The 21,060-nt window shown below is 37.8% G+C and overlaps 1 protein-coding gene across 1 annotated transcript; it reads left to right on the top strand.

Moving 5' to 3' along the window:
* Window positions 1-12,210: 12,210 nt before the first annotated feature.
* Window positions 12,211-15,374, top strand: LOC103433075 (flavonoid 3'-monooxygenase CYP75B137-like). The gene is made up of 2 exons (XM_008371293.4): window positions 12,211-13,412; window positions 14,590-15,374. Exons 1-2 carry the CDS (start codon window positions 12,468-12,470, stop codon window positions 15,208-15,210), a joined length of 1,566 nt encoding a protein of 521 aa, XP_008369515.1. The 5' UTR covers window positions 12,211-12,467; the 3' UTR covers window positions 15,211-15,374.
* The last annotated feature ends 5,686 nt before the right edge of the window (window positions 15,375-21,060 follow it).

Below are 21,060 nucleotides of genomic sequence, written 5' to 3'. Positions count from 1 at the left end.
AATTTCACTCAACCCCGCCGAAAACCTTATAAATGGTGTGCTTCAATTCGACCTTCGTACGTGTTCCAACGCCTCCATCATTGCCTGGGTTATGTTCCTGAACTTCATAGAAGCTATTTGATGGTGGAGATCGACGGGAAAGGTTGCAGAATACGACGAATTACCACCGGGTGTCCTTGAAGCCGTCGGTTTCGTTCCTCGCGAAATAGAGGTCAAACCCTCGAATTTTTAAGTAGAAATGAGAGAATGGAGGTTAGGATTTCATAAGCAGGTAAGGGTCAGGTAGAATTTTTCAGAAAAATAGATGAGGAACGCCGGATTTAGCTACCCAAAATCGGGTCTGCAGTAGGGTCGACAAGATGGGTTGTCAAGAACCCAATTTGCTGCCTCTCTTCTCCTCTCCTTTCCCTCATTTTCCTCCTCTCAGATTGGCCCTCCACTCTTCTCTCCTTCCTGATTCATTATGTTTCCCCCAATCCATAAGGCTTTCTCTCCCTCTCACTCTCTATCTCTCTCCATCTCTCTATATCTCCTTCGTTTTTCCTCATCCATGATTCTCTCTTCCCTCCAAATTTTCTATCAACAAAATTAAAATAAAAACAATATAATTATGAGAAATGTATAAAATATAAAATAATAAATAGTGTCCTTACCCACGGACTTTTCGGATTTGTAGTTTCCGTAAAACTTTAACTGTAACTCCAAATTCACTGTTGCTTGTTCTTACACGTCTATATCGTCGAGTACTTCATGAATACGCTAAAAGAATTTCGTATGTCTCGCTATACGTTGATCAATGAAAGCCAAAAAAAAACTTCACCTCTAGGGTATTTTTAGGGCTGGATCAGTATGGGATCCCGTCCCAAAAATGGTATCCCAAATCCCAAACCGATCCTTTTTGGGATGAAAATCCGAATCCCGATCCTAAACCGAAATTTCGGTATTCCTGAATTTCGGGATCCCGAAATATTTTCGGGATGTTGGTATGGTTTCGGTTTTCAATTCAAAAAACATTTGGCTTCTTGTTAATGGAAGAAGCTGATAAATTAAATTCAATTCAATTCAAACCTGCAGATCGAGCATGCAAAGCAGAAAAGATTCAAACCTGCATATTGAGCATGCAAAGCAGAAAAGAAATCGAACATGCAAAGGAGAAATTGACCATGGAAATCCATAAATCCAAATCAACCAAATCCACATAAAATTAATCCAGAAATCCCCAGAAAATTAATCAAGAAATCCAAATCCAAATCAAAACAATCAAAAGCTCTAAATCGTAAATTCCTAATTTATAAATCCTCATTCGAACCCTAATTTAGAGAAAGCTTCAGAGAGGAAAGAGAAAGATATGGGTCGAGCTTCGAAGATTTGAGAGAGCTTAGTAGCTCTTTGCTCTCTCTGCTTCTCAAGACGAAGAGTGCTGCTCTCTGCCTCAAGAGTCAAAACCAAACTCAAGAGCTTTCGGCAGTAGCTCCTTCCTCTCTCTTCTCCTCTTTGCTTCTCAACATGAAGAGTGATGTTCTCTGCCCCATGAGTGATGCTCTCTGCCTCAAGTGCTGCTCTCTGCGCCTTCTGTTAGTGGGAGCCAAAAGGCTCCTGCTTTTGAGGTGGGAAGTCTGAACCGAAACCCAAAGCCAATTTGTGCCTTTCCCATTTTTTTAATAATATTTTGGTGCCTTCTGTGAGTGGAAGCCCAAAGGCTCCTGCTTTTGACTTAGGAAGTGGGAACCGAAAGCTAAAGAAAAAAAACATTTCGGGATTTCGGGAATACCGAAAAAATGGGATTTGGAAACCAATCCCATACCGATTACTTCGGTATTTTTCGGGACGGGATTACCGATCTTCGGGATAATTTTGGTTTGGGATTTTTCGGTTTGGGTTCGGGATTTTTTCGGTTTGGTTTGGGATTTTTGGGATTTTTTTCCAGCCCTAGGTATTTTCATAAAATCACACTTTTAAAATTTATAAAATCGTAAAATTAGAGACGGGTTGTCACATAATTAGACTTGTAGGACCCAGTATGTGCACATAAGGAATGAATAGAATTTTTAATAAATTATGATGGAATGACCATATTAATTTACAACAATCATTTTTAGAACTATATTGATTGGATTTTCAATTTTAATAATCATCTCAATAGGGCGAGTGAATTTCAAAAATTATTTGTGATAGAAACCTTTTTATTTATTAATGGTCATAAAAAAATAGCATTGTGCATGGGGTGGCTATTCAATAATTATGTATGTGTCCCTCTTTTGTAGACCTGACAATTTCTTACACGACCCGTTAACACGATACATAAACGACATGAAAATAACGGGTATCAAGTCAACACGATAACTAATCGGGTCATACGATAATAACCCGTTAATAACGGGTTCTTAATAGGTTTACATGAGAGTGTGGGTAACCTGTTTCGATACGATAAAAAAAAAAGTTATTTTGATGATTTTAATTTTTTAAACTATTAAAAAAAACTTACTATAAAATACAATAGATATAATGAATATGTATATATTGTTTATTAATTATTATTCTATATATATTTTAAAATTTAAGTTTTATTTATTTATTTATTTATTTTTATAGTATATTATTGATAGGTGCATATTTATGCAACTTAGTTAGCTTGTTTCTTGGCATTTACTTAGTTTAATTCTAGTTATTTTAGTACTTTAAGCTATTTTCGTGTGTTTGTAGATTCAAATAACAAAGTTGGCAACAAAGTGCTATTTGGAGCATTTTGAAGCATTTTTGGGCCAAGATTGGATAGTGCAAGCATGGAGACATGAGGATTGACGTTTTTGAAGATTAGAAGGCTAGAAATCAGCATGTGTGTGTGCAAGTGTGTTGCCCTACAACTACAAACATCCATCCACTACACCTATTACATCCACTCATTATCAAACACTCACCCACTACACCCATTACATCCACTCATTATCAAACACTCACCCACTACACCCATTACATCCACTCATTACCAAACACTCACCCACTACACCTATTACATCCACTCATTACCAAACACTCACCCACTACACCCATTACACTCATTACCAAACATCCATCCACTACACCCATTACATCCACTCATTACCAAACACTCACCCACTACACCCATTACATCCACTCATTATCACAACATACACCACTACCACCTTAATTAGATGGTGGTCATCTCCCTAGCCTATAAATACATCCACCCTTCACCGTAACAAAAGGGGGAGAAAAGATCCATCAAAAGACACTACATTCACATCTCACAACTCCATACACTTACACTTTCATTCCTTGGCCGGGAGAACACAATCCACCCATCCACCCTTCACCATAACTCACCTATATCCATCCACCACCATAATTTACCACTCATCTATCAAACCATACCTTGTGCCGCAACAAAGAGAAGAAGGAGGACCCTTGGACGTGCTTGCCATTCAAGTTGGATTGTTGGAATGTTTTTAGGTGTTTTCATTCTTTTGTTTTCAATGTCTAAATTTGTTTATCTTTGCTTTGTGAGTATGAGGAACTAAACCCCCCTTAGCTAGGGGGGAATTCGAAACCATGTTCATGCTTGCAATATGATTTGATTACCTTCAGTTATGATTTCATAAGTTGTGAATTCAATTTGTTTAACTGCTTGATTGATAACTTATTCATGTATGTTTATTAAGAGTGCACACTTAGTTTGCATGCATGAATATGATGCTAGAGTATAAGGGAGTTTCACCTAATAGTTACAAACTTATATTCACAAGTAGTGGAGGTCGCTTATAAACAATCGCGTTAAATAAATTCTTGGCAGGAGTTTCATGCTCATCATAGTAACGAATGCCTCGTCAATACTTATAGTTTTCATAATGCTTAATGATCTTTGATTGTATCTTTATTGTGCTGTTCACGTAAAGAACTTTTGAAGAATGCTTGAATTGTTGTATGTGCTTTCCCATCCAATTCAATAACTTAAGGAGAACTTAAAGGTTAATTTAAACGGACTTAATTAACCTGGGGTGTTGAGTATCATGATTGATCGAAAGAACAACTGAAAATTGGTTTATGTGCAAGTATGTCATGTGTGGAGAAGAACCTCCTAGCTAGCCTTCCATCCATTCAATTTACTCAAATTCGTGCAGATTTCATTAGTTCTTTCATTTACTTGTTTTGTTTTCAAATTCATCAAAACCAAAACCTCCTTTACTTTAAAGTGTTTTATTAGTCAAAATATGTTTTGATTTGTGTTTTTAGGTGTCCCAAAAGTGTGTTAGAGTCCAAATCTGCCCAGTTTGTGTTTTTAGGCAGATTTGAGCGTTTTTAGCTTGTTTTGAGTCCTTTGAGTTTGTTTTAAGTTCTTTGAGTCTAGTTTAGTGTTTTTAACTTTGTTTATATGTTTTTAAGTCAGTTTAGAGGTTTTAGCAAGCCCTCCTAATCCCCGGTTTAGAACGATCCCTACTTGCATTTATACTACAATTTGACAACAAGAGGGTTTAATTTGTATGTTAAGTTAATTTTCGCATCAATTATAGGCAAAGATTGAGATTAAAAATCATAAAACACATTAAAATTAAAAATATCAAGTAATTTAAAAATACCAAACACAAAAAATTATAATAATTAATTTACATGTGCGAAAAATATGAAAAAATATGCAAACGCTCATAGTCGCATCCTTTATGCTTTGACGATGGATATATGATCATTTGAATTTTTAAAACCATACAAACTCTGATGAATAGTATTTGTAAAGGAGTTCAAAATAAACAAAATTCATAATCATTAATGTATAAGTTTGAAAGATGTGAAAGCATAATAAACGTTCATAATTACATCCTCAACGCTTAAACGATGGTTATGTGATAGTCCGTCCCGAAATATAATCTATTTTATGCCTGAAGGCGTGAAAATGATGATTTTACCCTTTAATCGTTGAGTTGTGTTGTGTGGTTTAAGCTTTGGATTTGGACCTATCCTTTTTACTCCTAAGCATTTGGAACTTAAGACATTTGTTCGTTTTGTTTGGTGACAAAACCTGGACCACACATACACCCATTGACTCACTCTTTCTCTCCTCTATCTCGAATTTTTCCCATTTTCCGTACAACTATACGGACAACTTCTAACCGAGCTTCACCAGTTACAGATCGAGGTTGTAGTTGGTGTTTTTGGACTCCTAGCAAGCTCAGGAGTTGTTTCGCATATAGGTGAGACCTATCCAGAGGACGAGCGTAGTCAAGTGAGACTCGGGGGCTACGACCCTTCTACATATCAGTGAGTGGGTTTTTGGTTTTCAGTATATACTTATATACTTGGTATTTTTCTTAGAAATATGTTTAAATGAAATTATGTTTTGAAATGCCATGCCTATTGATTTATGCTTAGACTATGAATTAGTATAGTATGTATAAATGTGATTTGATGATGTGGACGCTCAGGTAAGTACCAAGTGAGTTGTAGATTGTTATTGTGAATTGATGATTATGTGAGATGTGTTGAGAGCTCATAAACCTGCACTCCGGTGTTAGTGCGCTGCCTGAGTTTAGGGCCTAGCCTTCATGTGATCGTTCACCTCCTGCACCACACGCTCACCTTAGATCCAAGGCAGGTGCCAGCCTATCGTACAGACCACATTAGGTGGTTCTAACTCGTAGGTGACTTGTGATACTTCACACAGCCTTCACGTGATCGTAGCACTTGAGCGTATTTATTTACACCTAGCCTGTCTTACAGACCACATTAGGTGGTTCCGACTCGCGTGCAAACATACTTTTTGAGCTATAGATTCACCCGTATAGGCCACTTTAGGTGGATCCGGCTGATATGTTAATTGTCATGAGTTAATCCACCCGAGTTACTTATTCAATTATTTTGAGATATTTGGCATGACATACTTGTAACGCCCCGCCCCGAATTAATTCTTTAATTCCAGAAATAATATTATTAACATTGATAGGCCCAACTAAACTCTACTTTATTTAGCATATTTTTAAATCACAAGACTTTATTTAAATAACTCACTCACATACAATACCATCAATATTAATTATATATCAAAACGTATAATTACCTTACCAAATTTATGTACTAAAATTTATTTCTTATACTTTATAAAAATTTCTTCGTTTCCAATATGATTCATAAACATTAATATTTTATCAACCACACAATTATAATCTCAAAATATTTCCATTTTCTTTTAATTGACCAAAGTTCTCAAAAATTGAATAATTCTCAATTAAAGTGAAATTCTCGATTATTTAAGGCTGCATCTAACACTGTTAGACTGCCTACGTACCCTGTAACAGGATCAAGCCTTTCGTAGTTTACATATTCCAAAATTAAACAGAATCGGAATATATTTCGTTAATCCAACATATACCAAAATCGTATTAATATTCAAACCACAGAAATTTGATCTCAAAAACATAATTAACGAAATTCGCATAAAGAACAATTGTCGGCTCCCTGGCCGTGCGCCGCCGTACCCACCACCGCATGTGGCGGTCGGCCGCCCCGACTCGCCAGAAAATTCAATTATTCCTAAAAATTCTCACAAAAATTACAGAAATGAAGATCTCAAAGAGTAGAGCAAACTTTATACCTGTGGCCAAGTCCAATTTGGCCTAGAAAGGCTCTAATTTTCCTTGAACCCGCCAGAAACCCTATAAACAGGTATCCTTAATTCATCACCTCCGATGCTCCGCCGTCCCTACCCTTGTTTAGGCTGTGTTCCAGACCTCAAGGGGAGTCTAATAGTGGTTGTAATTGAACCAAAACATTTCAGATTTTGATGGATTTTGAGCCAGGAAAGTCGCGGCACCGTGTGTTCTTTCCCAAATTTCAAGACCAAATTACATGATTTTTGGGATGCAATAGGAAGAGGGAAGATCGTGGAGAGGTTTCCAAGGGGTGGTTTGATGCAATTCACCAGAAAAAGGGTGAAAATCTACCGAAAACGTGTATGGCGCCGACCGAGTCGGGTCACCAAGACCTGGGTCTCGATCCCCCGTGTCTCTCTTCTCTCCTTTCTCCTCCTTTCTCTCTTCTCTCATTGGTCACCTCTCATCCCTCCTTTTCTAATTGGCTCCTCTCTCCCTCATTTCTCTCCTTTATTTTCCATCTCCATGGCCTAACTTTTCTTATTGGCTCCAAAAATCTGGAGCATTCTAGAAATGATAAATTTACAATTTTATCCCCGACTTTAAACGTTAATAACCTCTTCGTTCTAACTCCGTTTCATGAACGGTTTGCGCCTACACGTTCGTGAGGTTGAACTCTATTCAAAAATATAAATTTTGACCTCAAAAGGTCTACGTATTTTAAATAATTAAGGTCCAAACTTTAAACTTCGTAACTAGTTTAATTGAAAACTAGATTCAAATAAATTAATATAATTTCTCAATGAATAACATAAAATCTCAATAACACTTTACGTAACTTATAATAATTTTCAGAAACAAAACTTTAAAATTTCCTAATTCCATTTCCATAATCATATATCGATTTATTTTCGATTTTCCCCACATATTCATAATTATGAATAACTATTTCATATATTTAAATTTTTCAAGGTATTACATTCACCCCAGGTTAAAATAAATCTCGTCCCCGAGATTTCAACCACCAAGTTACGAAAAGAAGTTAAAACTAATTCCACTATTTCTTTTATGGTGAATATAATTATAATCTCATTCTACAATTTTATTCAAGCTCCACAAATAATTAAACCAACGAATAGTAATCGTGATGCTTACTCATAGTCTCAGGTTTCAAGTCACATTTATTAACATAATAAATATAAAAAATTTAGTCATTCCCATGGGCAAAATAAGAACTTACATCAAGCCACAGTCCTCATAACTTAAAATAATTATCAAATTATCAGACCACATTTACTATTGGTTATATGGATACTAACTTAATAATCACAATCATTGGTGAACCATCCACCATCATTGGCTACACGTAACCGTAACCACGATTTTTCCTCAAAATTTCTAGCCACATTCGTTGGCAAAATAAATATCCACCTCGAACCACAATTCTCATGACCTAAAATAACGACTTGCATCATAAACATAACATACACATCACTATTAAAACGATTATCACAAATTTCACCACCACATTCATTGGAAAAATAATATCAACCTTAAGGCATAAGTCTCGTTGGCTAGATAAATACCAAACATCAAACCACATCAACCATTTACATCCACTGCTAGGAAGTCCAACTACGAAAATATGCTCTAAACTGCTTAGAAGTAACATATGTTAGAAAAACCAAAGTTCAGAGCAGTAATAGCTTTGATAATAACATGATGCACCCCATAGTTAAAAAATTCTTTCTTGGTCATAAGGACCACAGAGAATTATCCTTTAATGAAACAATAACACAACTAATACATATACACCATTAAACAAAATTACCCATAGTAAATTTAAAAACTTTATCTTTTTCTTCCTTTCAATTTGTTCTCTTTTAAATTGCTTTAAAATATAGCCATCGCTCGCGTAAATTAGTGAGCTACACCTCCCACACTAATCACCACTTTCGTAACTATTAAAATCCTCAACCATGGTAATCCTTGGTTATAAGGTTTTAAAATCTCTATTCATAATCATTATTAACAGAACAATGATTTCATCAGTTTTTTTCCTTGATTCCAAACAGTGATTAGTAGACTGGAAAATATTGTAATATACCTGGCCAACACACATCACACTTTTTTTTTCACATATCCACATGCCTTTTTGCCCAATTCACACATCCACGGGCCTTTTTCGCCCAATTTCACAAATCCACGGGCATTTTTCGCCCAATTTCACATTCATGGGTCATCGTGCCCAATTCACATCCATGGGTCATTGTGCCCAATTCAATTCATATCCATGGGTCATTGTGCCCGATTCAATTCACATTCACGGGTCATTGTGCCCCATACACATCCACTGGGTCTTTGTGCCCATACAATATTTCTCACTGGCACAGGTATAATACAATTCTTCCCTCTACTTGTCACCATTCTACCATCATTTTAACACTCAATTCCATTCAAAGCATCATAATTTACAACATATGCATTTCACATAATTTCTGTCATACTCATGGAACTTCTGAAATAATGCAATATCAATATAATTTATAATTCACACCCACATCTCAATAATATTCTATAATACATAACATAATGTTAATCCAATTCATTTCACTTCATGATGATTCTCAACATGTATGTATTTCACATAGTTTTCTCATTATTCAATGAACTTAGGAAAAAAAATATTATAAATGAAAATCACAATTCCCATTAACGAAACTTCCATAATTTCCAAAGAATTTGCACCATAAGCATAATACAATTTATGTGTGTGTGTCTATATATATATATATGTATGTATTTCACATATAAAACATGAATGCCGCTTTATTCACAAAAATTGTGAAGTCATGCAACCATAATGTATACCATAATTCACACCAACAAGTCTCAAGAATAGTGCATCTCATAGAATAGGACCATTTGCCCTGATACAATTTGTAACGCCCCGTCCCGAATTAATTCTTTAATTCCAGAAATAATATTATTAACATTGATAGGCCCAACTAAACTCTACTTTATTTAGCAAATTTTTAAATCACAAGACTTTATTTAAATAACTCACTCACATACAATACCATCAATATTAATTATATATCAAAACGTATAATTACCTTACCAAATTTATGTACTAAAATTTATTTCTTATACTTTATAAAAATTTCTTCATTTCCAATATGATTCATAAACATTAATATTTTATCAACCACACAATTATAATCTCAAAATATTTCCATTTTCTTTTAATTGACCAAAGTTCTCAAAAATTGAATAATTCTCAATTAAAGTGAAATTCTCGATTATTTAAGGCTGCATCTAACACTGTTAGACTTTGACACACCCCAATCCTAGAATCAAGGCGTGACTTCCCAAAAACAAAACCGTGAGGGCGTGGTCAGGGCCCAAAGCTGACAATATCGTGTTACGGTGGTGGAGCGGGCCCTGGAAGTGATCCGCCCCAGGCCGGGATGTGACAGACTGCCTATGTACCCTGTAACGGGATCAAGCCCTTCGTAATTCACATATTCCAAATTAAACAGAATCAGAATATATTTCATTAATCCAACATATACCAAAATCGTATTAATATTCAAACCATAGAAATTTGATCTCAAAAACATAATTAGGATAACGAAATTTATATAAAGAACAATTATCGGCTCCCTGGCCGTGCGCCGCCGCACCCACCGTCGCGAGTGGCGGTCGGCCGCCCCGACTGGCCGGAAAATTCAATTATTTCTAAAAATTATCAAAAATTACAGAAATGAAGATCTCAAAGAGTAGAGCAAACTTTATACCTGTGGCCAAGTCCAATTTGGCCTAGAAAGGCTCCAATTTGCCTTGAACACGCCGGAAACCCTATAAATGGGTGTCCTCGATTCGTCACCTCCGATGCTCCGCCGTCCCTACCCTTGTTTGGGCTTTGTTCCAGACCTCAAGGGGAATCTAATGGTTTTTGTAATTGAACCAAAACATTTCAGATTTTGATGGATTTCGAGCAAGGAAAGTCACGGCACCGTGTGTTCTTTCCCAAATTTGAAGACCAAATTACATGATTTTTGGGATGCAATAGGAAGAGGGAATATCGTGTAGAGGTTTCCAAGGGGTGGTTTGATGCAATTCACCAGAAAAATGGGTGAAAATCCACCGGAAACGTGTATGGCGCCGACTGTGTCGGGTCACCAAGACCCGGGTCCCGATTCCCCGTGTCTCTCTTCTCTCCTTTCTCCTCATTTATCTCTTCTCTCATTGGTCACCTCTCATCCCTCCTTTTCTGATTGGCTCCTTTCTCTCCTTTATTTTCCATCTCCACCGCTTAACTTTTCTTACTTTTAATCTGGGCCACACACGTGGCCTTCCAGATTTGGCTCCAAAAATCAGGAGCATTCTAGAAATGATAAATTTACAATTTTATCCCCGACTTTAAACATTAATAACCTCTTCGTTCTAACTCCGTTTCATGAACAGTTTGCGCCTACGCGTTCGTAAGGTCGAGCTCTATTCAAAAATATAAATTTTGACCTCGAAAGGTCTACGTATTTTAAATAATTAAGGTCCAAACTTTAAACTTCGTAACTAGTTTAATTGAAAACTAGATTCAAATAAATTAATATAATTTCTCAATGAAGAACATAAAATCTCGATAACACTTTATGTAACTTATAATAATTTTCGGAAACAAAACTTTAAAATTTCCCAATTCTATTTCCATAATCATAAATCGATTTATTTTCGATTTTCCCCACATATTCATAATTATGAATAACTATTTCATATATTTAAAATTTTCAGGGTATTACAATACCTTTGAATATTACTATTATGAGCATGGTTTTGAGATATGTATATATTCTATTTTTTGGGAAATTATACAGGTTTTACGGCAAGGGGTTACTATCTTTGATGTTGAAATGGTTTTGAAAAGCTTTGTTTTTGCCCACTCACACTTTCTGTTTTCCGCCCCTTCAGGTTCTAGTTAGGAGTGCTTGTCGATAGCTTATGAGGAATCGTTGGCAGTTCTGACAGATTATCACCAATGTAGGATCATCTTTGGTAGTGTATAATTATTATTTGTACTGATGGACTGTGCTTAGGATACCTACACTCTGGTTATGTGTAGTCATACTTATTCTCGTCTTTCACCTTATCCTATCTAGTGTTTTAGTCAGTTTGATTTTTATTTATTCGCATTTCTTTATATTGTTATTCTTCCGCACTGCGCACATGGCTATGTCATCCTCACGTGACGGCCAGCATGCCTCGATCTAGATCAGGGTGTGTCAGTTATATGGTCGTTTAGATTTTTAAAACCCTCCAAATCTCATGAACAATGTTTTTTTTATTTGAGTGCAAAATTAATAAAAATTATTGTAGAAGTGTGAAAAATGTAATCACTCGTAATGAAAAACTTTACAACTTTTATGAACGGGTCAACTCCAAAATTTATTATGTATATACTAATTTAGGATTATGTTTTGCATTTTTTTTGGGGTCAAATTATGTTTTTCATTTTCATTTATATTGATTTAAAATATATTTTTCTTAACGGGTAATAGGTATGGTCATATTACTTGATAATATTAACGGGTTGATTTCGAGTTGGATCATATTACCCGTTTATTTTAACGGGTATTACATAACACAACCTGTTAAGCTATCGGGTATGACACGAAAATGAGAAACACGATAAGAATACTAAGTCTATTTTTTGGATGAGTCTCTCACCAAATAAATTGTTATATAACAATGTTGTGCAAGCTAAGTGCCAATTTCATCTAATATTAAATTATCCAGACAAGCGAGTAAATATTATATAAATCCAGTCCTCCACTCCTCCCATTCCCAAACAGTTAACTGTGCGCAGCAATGGCATCCGATTCCCATTCCAGCTATTTGTACTCACCGTGGTCTCAATCCGATCAAACTTTGCTGACCTTCATCTCCGCCACTTTCCTCGTCTTTCTGTACCTCTGGCTGGTCAAAAAATCCAACAACCCGATCCCGCCTCTGCCACCGGGTCCGCAGGCCCTGCCCTTGGTTGGGAACCTCCTCTCCCTCGACCCAGAACTCCACTCCTACTTCGCGGGCCTGGCCCAATCGCACGGCCCAATCTTCAAACTCCGCCTCGGCAACACCGTCGGCGTCGTGGTTACCTCCCCTTCCTCCGCTCGCGAGATTCTCAAGGACCATGACGCCACCTGCGCCAACCGCGACGTCCCCGCCGCGGCTCGGGCCGCGACGTACGGGGGAATCGACATCGTGTGGACTCCGTACGGACCGGAGTGGCGGATGTTGAGGAAAGTCTGCGTGCTGAAAATGCTCAGCAACACCACTGTCGACTCGGTGTATGCGCTCCGGCGGAAAGAGCTCCGACAGACCGTCGGGAATTTCTACGATAGGATCGGGTCGCGGGTCAACGTGGGGGAGCAGATGTTCCTGAACGTGCTGAATGTTATTACGAACATGCTGTGGGGCGGAACCGTGGAGGGAGACGAGAGGGCGGGGCTCGGGGCGGAGTTTCGAGAAGTGGTGTCGGAGATGACGGAGCTTTTGGGGAAGCCGAATGTTTCGGACTTTTATCCGGGTTTGGCCCGGTTTGATTTGCAGGGGGTGGTGAAACAGATGAGCAGGTTGGTCCGGAGGTTTGATGGGATATTTGAGAAGATAATAGATCAACGGCTGAGGCTTGACAAGGAAGGAGAGAAGGAGGAGAACAATAAGGATTTTTTGACGTTTTTGTTGAAGTTGAAGGAGGAGGGAGGAGATTCCAAGGCGCCTTTCACCATGTCTCATCTCAAAGCTTTGCTTATGGTTAGTAAATTTTTGACTGACTGAATTTGTTGCAAGGTTTTAGTTATGGTTTTCAATTTTACTTTTTATTTTTTTTTATTTTTATAATTATTATTAATAACTACAAGTTTATTTTCTATTGCTGACATATCATTTTATCTACAAATTTGATCTATTTTTCACCGAAAACTTGTTTAGTAAATGTTTCTAGAATCGTTTAACTAAAAATGGAAAGGTAAAGTTTGAAAACTAAAAAAAATAACTTTCAGTTTGAATTTCTGAGTTTTGATTTGGGGTGATCGAACAAGTTTCCAAATAAATTCAAAATAAATAGTTATCACATAATAACTGATTTCTAGTTGGAACGCTGACACCATAAAAGATAATAATTATGAATCTTAACTCAATAATTGAGTGAGCGTCGTACATTAATATTTATAGTGTAGAACTAGGATTACAAGCAGTTGAATCAGGATAAAACATGATCTGCAGCAAGCGGTGAGGATTCCTTGTTAGACTGGAAGTCTATTTGTGCAACAGACATAGACTGAATTGGAGTCGGTTTATCAGTGCCTACCCAATTAATTGCATGTGGTCCATGAGAATCTCGATGATTTTGTTATTTGTACTTGATTGATGATTGGCCTGCAATTTGGCGAACTTATTTCAATAAAAAAAAAAAAATCTAAAAGATTCCAACGTTTTATTGTGTTGTTAGTTTTGGATATGTTCAATTAATGGGATTTTTTTTTTCAGTACATTTTTATTACTTATCCTCATTCCTATATAACTTCCAGCTATGTGATGAGTATGACAAAATCACGAATGACGTATGATGAGAACATAACGTTAAAATAGTTGGTCAGGTGATGATCACAATTCCAAATGTTGTGTCATGGATGAAAGCTCAAATATTGAGTCACTACGAATACTTGTTATCGTTACTCTTCCGTTTGAGAACTGTCTATAGTTACAAGTATTTTTCATGAGATAGTCATTCAAGGCTACTGGAGTTGTGACAGTTAAGCTTTGAGATTGAACTTTTAATCACACTTAGACTTCTTAGCATACAACTCGTTGTCCATTAAGGTCTTAAGTGTATATTTACTTAGTGTGATTTGAATTTGAGACTAAGAAGAAGGATGGAGTGCATAAATTAGTCCAGTAACATAATAGAGTGGAATCTTTCTCTACACAGGATATGGTGGTGGGTGGGACTGACACTTCCTCCAACACAACTGAGTTTGCACTAGCTGAAATCATGAACAAGCCAGAGATGATGGAAAAAGCCCAGAAAGAGTTAGAAGATGTAGTTGGCAGACACAACATTGTAGAAGAGTCCCACATCGACAAATTGCCATACTTACAAGCTGTGATGAAAGAAACTTTGCGCTTGCATCCAGCCCTGCCTCTGTTAGTCCCTCATTGCCCAAGTGAAAATTGCATTGTGGGAGGCTACACCATTCCCAAAGGATCTCGGATTTTTGTCAACGTTTGGGCTATACACAGAGACCCTTCAATTTGGGAAAACCCGTTGGAGTTCAAGCCGGAGAGGTTCTTGGATAGCAGATGGGACTACAGTGGGAAAAACTTCAACTATTTTCCATTTGGGTCAGGTAGAAGAATATGTGCTGGGATTGCAATGGCTGAGAGGATGGTGATGCATTCACTTGCTACACTTTTGCATTCTTTTGACTGGAAATTGCCAGAGGGAGAGAAGTTGGATCTTTCTGAGAAGTTTGGGATTGTGTTGAAGAAGAAGATTCCTTTGGTTGCCATCCCAACTCCAAGGTTATCAGATCTAGCACTCTATGAGTAAAACAATGCTGCTACCAAATTCCTTGGAATACTTCACTTGTAATAAATGATACCCACTTAGCGATTTCTTGAAAACCGCATGTTTACAATAATGTTCTCTTGTCAAAATAAAATACGTTGTGTAATCAATTTGACTTTGAATTTATACCAAACTTATGTTCCTCTTTTGATGGTGTAAGAGCATTTGTTATTGAAACCTCAAACTTATCTTCCTCTTTTTACGGTTTTCTTTTCTCGTGATTTGACGTGTTTTATTTCTTATGTTCCCATCCATAATCTCGTGCATTTGTTTGGCCTCATTAACTGTCATTGGACTAGACTGGATTGGACTATATATTAATGTAATCATGTGTTTGTTAAGTGCAGGGACTAAGTTAAATGGGCTAAAGGTAACACGCGTGGAAAAACTCTCTCGTTGGCAAGGCCAGTCAAGAACTAAGGGATTTGTTGTGACTAACTCCCTCACATCTCTCTCTGCTATATGTTTTCACAAACCCAACCATCATCGTTGCCCCTTTGCCAATTCTCCTCCCCCCTCCTCATCTCTTTCCTCACTTTCTTCTCTTTCTGCTCCGTCGAGATCTGATTCTCCTTAATTTGATTTGGCTGGCGCCCAATAATCCCATTTGATGAGTTCGTTCACCCCACAAAGGCCACCTGGATTTTAACGTCTCGAAAATCGTCCTATCGGATCTTTTGTACCTGGATCCAAACCCCTCAAAAGTTGAGTTCCTCCTCCTCCTCTTCGCCAACTACCTCCAATCACTTAAGGTCTCCATGGATGTCAAATCAGCAGTGTACAACTCGGAGGTGAAATTCGAATTAGTTTGGTATGTGCAGAGGTTGTGGTTTATGTTTTCTATAAAGAGGGAGACAAAGAGGGTAATGCAACAATGTTTTGTAGGATAATGGCAAATTACGAAGTCTAGTTCCATTGCAAAATGGAAAAAATTAAAATATTGGGACAAAAATAATTTAGTCCGAGACTTAGTCTAGCATGGCATCAAACACTTCACTATTTTTATCCTGCTTAGTCTAGGCCAATCCAGTCCAGCTTAATCTCTAAACCTAGTCCAGTCCGAAATAGTTCGGTGTAGCAAATGACCTAATCCGTACCTAATCCCTATAAAGAGTGAGCTTGTTTGCTTATGTTGAACAATAGTACTAATATAAAAAAAAATTGAAGCATGTGCTAGTTATATAATTATGGCTGCCAACATGATGCAATTTGACTGCATGTGGCCTGCTTGATTATTATTTCGTTTTTGGTTTTTTTTTTCTTTCATTTTTACGTTAAGTGAAAATGTTTGACAGATCGTTTTGAGTATTGAACATTTACTTTCTCAGTTCCCCTTTAAGGGCTTGTTTGTGTGTGGTAATCTTAAGTGTATATGTACTTAACATGATTTGAATTTGAGACAAAGAAGATGAATGAAGTGCACAAATTAGTCCAGTAACATTATAGTGTGGAATCTTTCTCTACACAGGATATGGTGGTGGGAGGGACTAACACTTCCTTCAACACAACTAAGTTTGCACTGGTAGAAATCATGAACAAGCTAGAGATGATGGAAAAAACCCAGAAAGAGTTAGAAGATGTAGTTGGCAAACACAACATTGTAGAAGAGTTCCACATCGACAAATTGCCATACTTACAAGCTGTGATGAAAGAAACCTTGCGCTTGCACCCAGCCCTGCCTCTGTTAGGCCATCTCCAATCGACCTGGCCAAAGGGTTATAGGCCAAAAAATAACCCGTTTTGACATGAAAATCGTCTCTAACTGAGGGCTAGACCAAAGAGCTTGTGGGCCCCACTCGGCCAAAAATTGGAGAACCGGCCAAAGGGCTGGCCAAGAGCAGCTAGCCAGCCAGCCCTATAGCTTAGCCCAAACACATGCTACCTAAGCCATTCCTCACATCATTTTAACCATTTTATACTGTCTTACCTCATTTTATTTCAATTCTTCACCAATTTTTCACATCCTTTTCATTATATAAAGATAAGAAATTCGAAGGCTTATTAATTTAGCGAGAAGTGTCACTTAAAATGTCCAAAAACCTTATTTTAATATGGTAGTTTAATTCAATTACCTATATTAATTCAATTAAAATAATAAATTATTTAGGGGGCTAAAAAATAGCCTCTTTTGGTTGGAGATGAGTTTTTTGTCAAATGGCTATGCTTTGGCCTATGGCCCTTTGGCCCCCTCGATTGGAGATGGTATAAAATATGGCAAGGCACTGTTTATTAAAAAATAATTTCTTGCAAGGCTATAAGGCTAAGCATGGCCCTTTAGTCCTCTTTCGGTTGGAGATGACCTTAGTCCCTCATTGCCCAAGTGAAACTTGCATTGTGGGAGGCTACAGCATTCCCAAAAGATCTTGGATTTTCGTCAACATTTGGGTTATACATAGAGACCTTTCAATTTGGGAAAACCCGTTTGAGTTCAAGCCGGAGAGGTTCTTGGATAACAAATAGGACTACACAGTGGGAAAGACTTTAACTATTTTCCATTTGGGTTAGGCATAAGAATATGTGCTAGGATTGCAATGGCTGAGAGGATGGTGATGCATTCACTTGCTACACTTTTGCATTCTTTTGACTGGAAATTGCTAGAGGGAGAGAAGTTGGATATTTCTAAGAAGTTTGGGATTATGTTGAAGAAGAAGATTCCTTTGGTTTCCATCCCAACTTCAAGGTTATCAGATCCAGCACTCTATGAGTAAAACAATGCTGCTAGAGGTGTGCTTTGTATCACCATTGCATTCTTCTCATTACGCTTCCTCACGAAAACCCACTTGTAGCCCATGGGCTTCACATGTGGTGGAGTAGGAGCTATAGGTCCAAACACCTTACATTTCGCAAACGAATCAAGTTCAACCTGGATTGCTTGTTTCCAGTTTGACCAATCTGTTCTACGTCGACATTCATCAACGGAATGTGGTTCAATGTCATCCCTAAGCATGATGTCAGTCGCTATTGTGTACACAAATGCATCGTCGACGATCATCTCATTCTGATTCCAAACCTCACCAATACTGCATAGTGGATCGAAATTTTGCGATTATCGGGAGGTTAGGTTGTCTTATCTAAGATATCACCGTAATCTAGAATAACCTCATGCGTTGGAACAGATGAGTGAGTGATGATCGGGTTTAGTCTAAGGTCACTAGTTTGTGCCCTTTTCCTCTTCCCAGTTTGTGAATCCTTTGAACCAGGGGGTCTGCTACACTTTAAGGTAGGAGCAGATGATTGGCTAGCCACCAATGTACCAAGTCATGTGAAAGGTGCGGCCCCCTACCTTCAGGAACGGTTCAGCCTTCCAACGTGGTATTACGGTGTACTCAATGTACGTTTATCCTTGCAGTTGGGTTTGCTGCGTGTATATGTGATCTCGTCACCTTTGCTAGATCAGTAAAAGCATCCGACATAAGCTTTGAGCAATGCTTTGAAGATCTATAATATGTCGCACTTTAGTTTCAAATTGAGCAGTGCGCGGATCTAAATGAGACATAGTAAGAGCATACCACGACAATTCGTGGCATTCTCCAGGAATGTTAGCATGCTTATCTCCCTCTAACGATGGGAAAACTGTCTCATCGAAGTGACAATCCGCACAACGTGCGGTAAAGAAATCTCCTATCAAGGGCTCTAAATAGTGAATAATTGATGGCAAATCATAACCAACATAGATTCTTGTTTTTCTATGAGGACCCATTCTGGTACGTAGTGGTGGCGCTATTGGCACATAAACTGCGCACCCAAACACACGTAAATGCGAGACGTCAGGGTCGTATCCTGTAACCAACTATAACGGTGAATGAGGTTGGGTAGCGGTGGGCTTCAGGTGGACCAACATATCTACATGCAATATTGCATAACTCCAGGCAGATACCGGCAGTTTGGTTCGCATAACCAAAGTCCAAGCTATCAATTGAAGGCACTTTATGAAAGCTTTTACCAGGCCGTTTTGGGTGTGAACATGGGGCACATGATGTTTGACTTTAATCCCAACTGACATGCAATAGTCGTTAAAAGTCTATAACGTAAACTCTCTAGCGTTATCAAATCAAATTGACTTGATCGGATAATCAGGGTGGTGAGCCCTAAGCTTAATAATTTATGCTAAGAGTTTCACAAATACAAGTTGTGTGTGGACAGTAAACAGACATGTGACCAATGTGTTGATGCATCAACCAACACCATAAAGTATCTAAATGGTCCACATCTTGGTTGGATAAGTCCACAAATATCTCCACAAATATCCCATTAAATCCTCTGAAGAAACTTAGGAGGGTTGTGAATAATCTTTGTAATTGAGGGTTGAGTATTCAACTTCCCCAAAAAACAAACTTTGCATGGCGGGAATCCAACGTAGGGAGGTAAATGATGCCCATGTGATGATTTGAGGATACGGCACATCATGTCACGTCCAGGATGTCTCATACGATCATGCCAAAGCAGGAAAGTGCTCTGGAATCCGGGCTCAAACACATGGTGAGTCTCTATGTCGTGAATGGTTGTGATATATAACCCACTCGGGAGATGTTCCAGCTTCTTGTGAATACGCTTCTGGCCATACTCGTAAGAAGTGATACAAAGAAATTTAGAACCATTCTCTTTAGTGGTTTCGACATGAAATTGATTATCTCAAATATCTCTAGAACTCAGCAACATTCTTCTGGAACGTGGAGAATAGAGGCATTGTTTAATGGTTAAGACAGTACCATTAGATAGCATTATACGAGTCTTTTCATATCTTTCAATCAGGTTAGATAAGCCTGAGAGGGTTGCCAGATGTGCTTTCTTAGGTATGAAGTTAGTAAAATGTTGCTCACGCAATATGGTGTGCGTAGTAGCACTATTAGCCAAACAACTAACTTCCTCACCAGTCATACCTAGAAATAAATTAATTGAGTTGGCCATATGCATAAATATAATTCCATTAATTCAATTAATCAATTCGAGGAATAATATCCATAAAATAATTATCCATAATTCAAAACAAACCAAAACCAAACAAATTATTCCAAATACTTAGAAAAAATTGTCCAAAAATTAAACCATTAACCTAAAAAATAGGGGGACTTCGGCCACTCCTAATGGGTTCGGCCACTAGGGGTAAAAACTCCCTAAAAACATATCTAGAAGAATAAAACTTATTCATCCATAAGAGCTAATGCCTCCAAAAAATCTAATATCTTCGTGGATGTAGTAACATATTTGGGATGTTCCACATGGGCAAAGTTAGACTCACGATGGGAATGATACCTGGCAATGGCCTCGAGGGTAGCTCTGCATATATGTGACCAATGATCTTTTGATCCACAGCGGTAGCACATGTCCATTTAAGTGGAAGTCGATTGAATGGTAGCTTTTCCCTTGTTCTTGAAGTTTGGGGCCTTTGGGGGCAATGAGCTGGCAATTCTAGGTCAAATTTCCTCCCTTGGGTGGGCTTTGGGCTCGTGGTTGGGCTTGCCGCCCATTACCACAGCCACGATGGTGTTTTCGTCGTTTATGGCTGCTAGAATTGGTCACGTGCACTTTAGGTGCGGCGTTTGAGCCAGTGGGTCGAGCTTGATGATTTTTCATCAAAAGCTGGTTCTGCTTTTCAGCGAGAAGTAAAATGGGGATCAAATATGAAAATTTGGTGAACTTCAATGCCCTATATTGTTACTGCATGATAATATTGGTGGCATGAAGGTCGAATAGGTCTTCTCCAAGAGATCTGCATCTGTTAAGTCCACTTTACAGAACTTAAGCAGTGATCAGATTCTACAAACTTCAGAGTTTTATTCATTCACGGACTGAAAGTCTTGGAAGTGTAGATACTGCTAGTCATGTCTTGCT

Source organism: Malus domestica, chromosome 04, assembly GCF_042453785.1.
Source record: "Malus domestica chromosome 04, GDT2T_hap1".
Taxonomy (NCBI): Eukaryota; Viridiplantae; Streptophyta; class Magnoliopsida; order Rosales; family Rosaceae; genus Malus; species Malus domestica.
The sequence above is the reverse complement of the archived record's forward strand: the minus strand, read 5'-3'. Positions and strand labels throughout refer to the sequence as shown.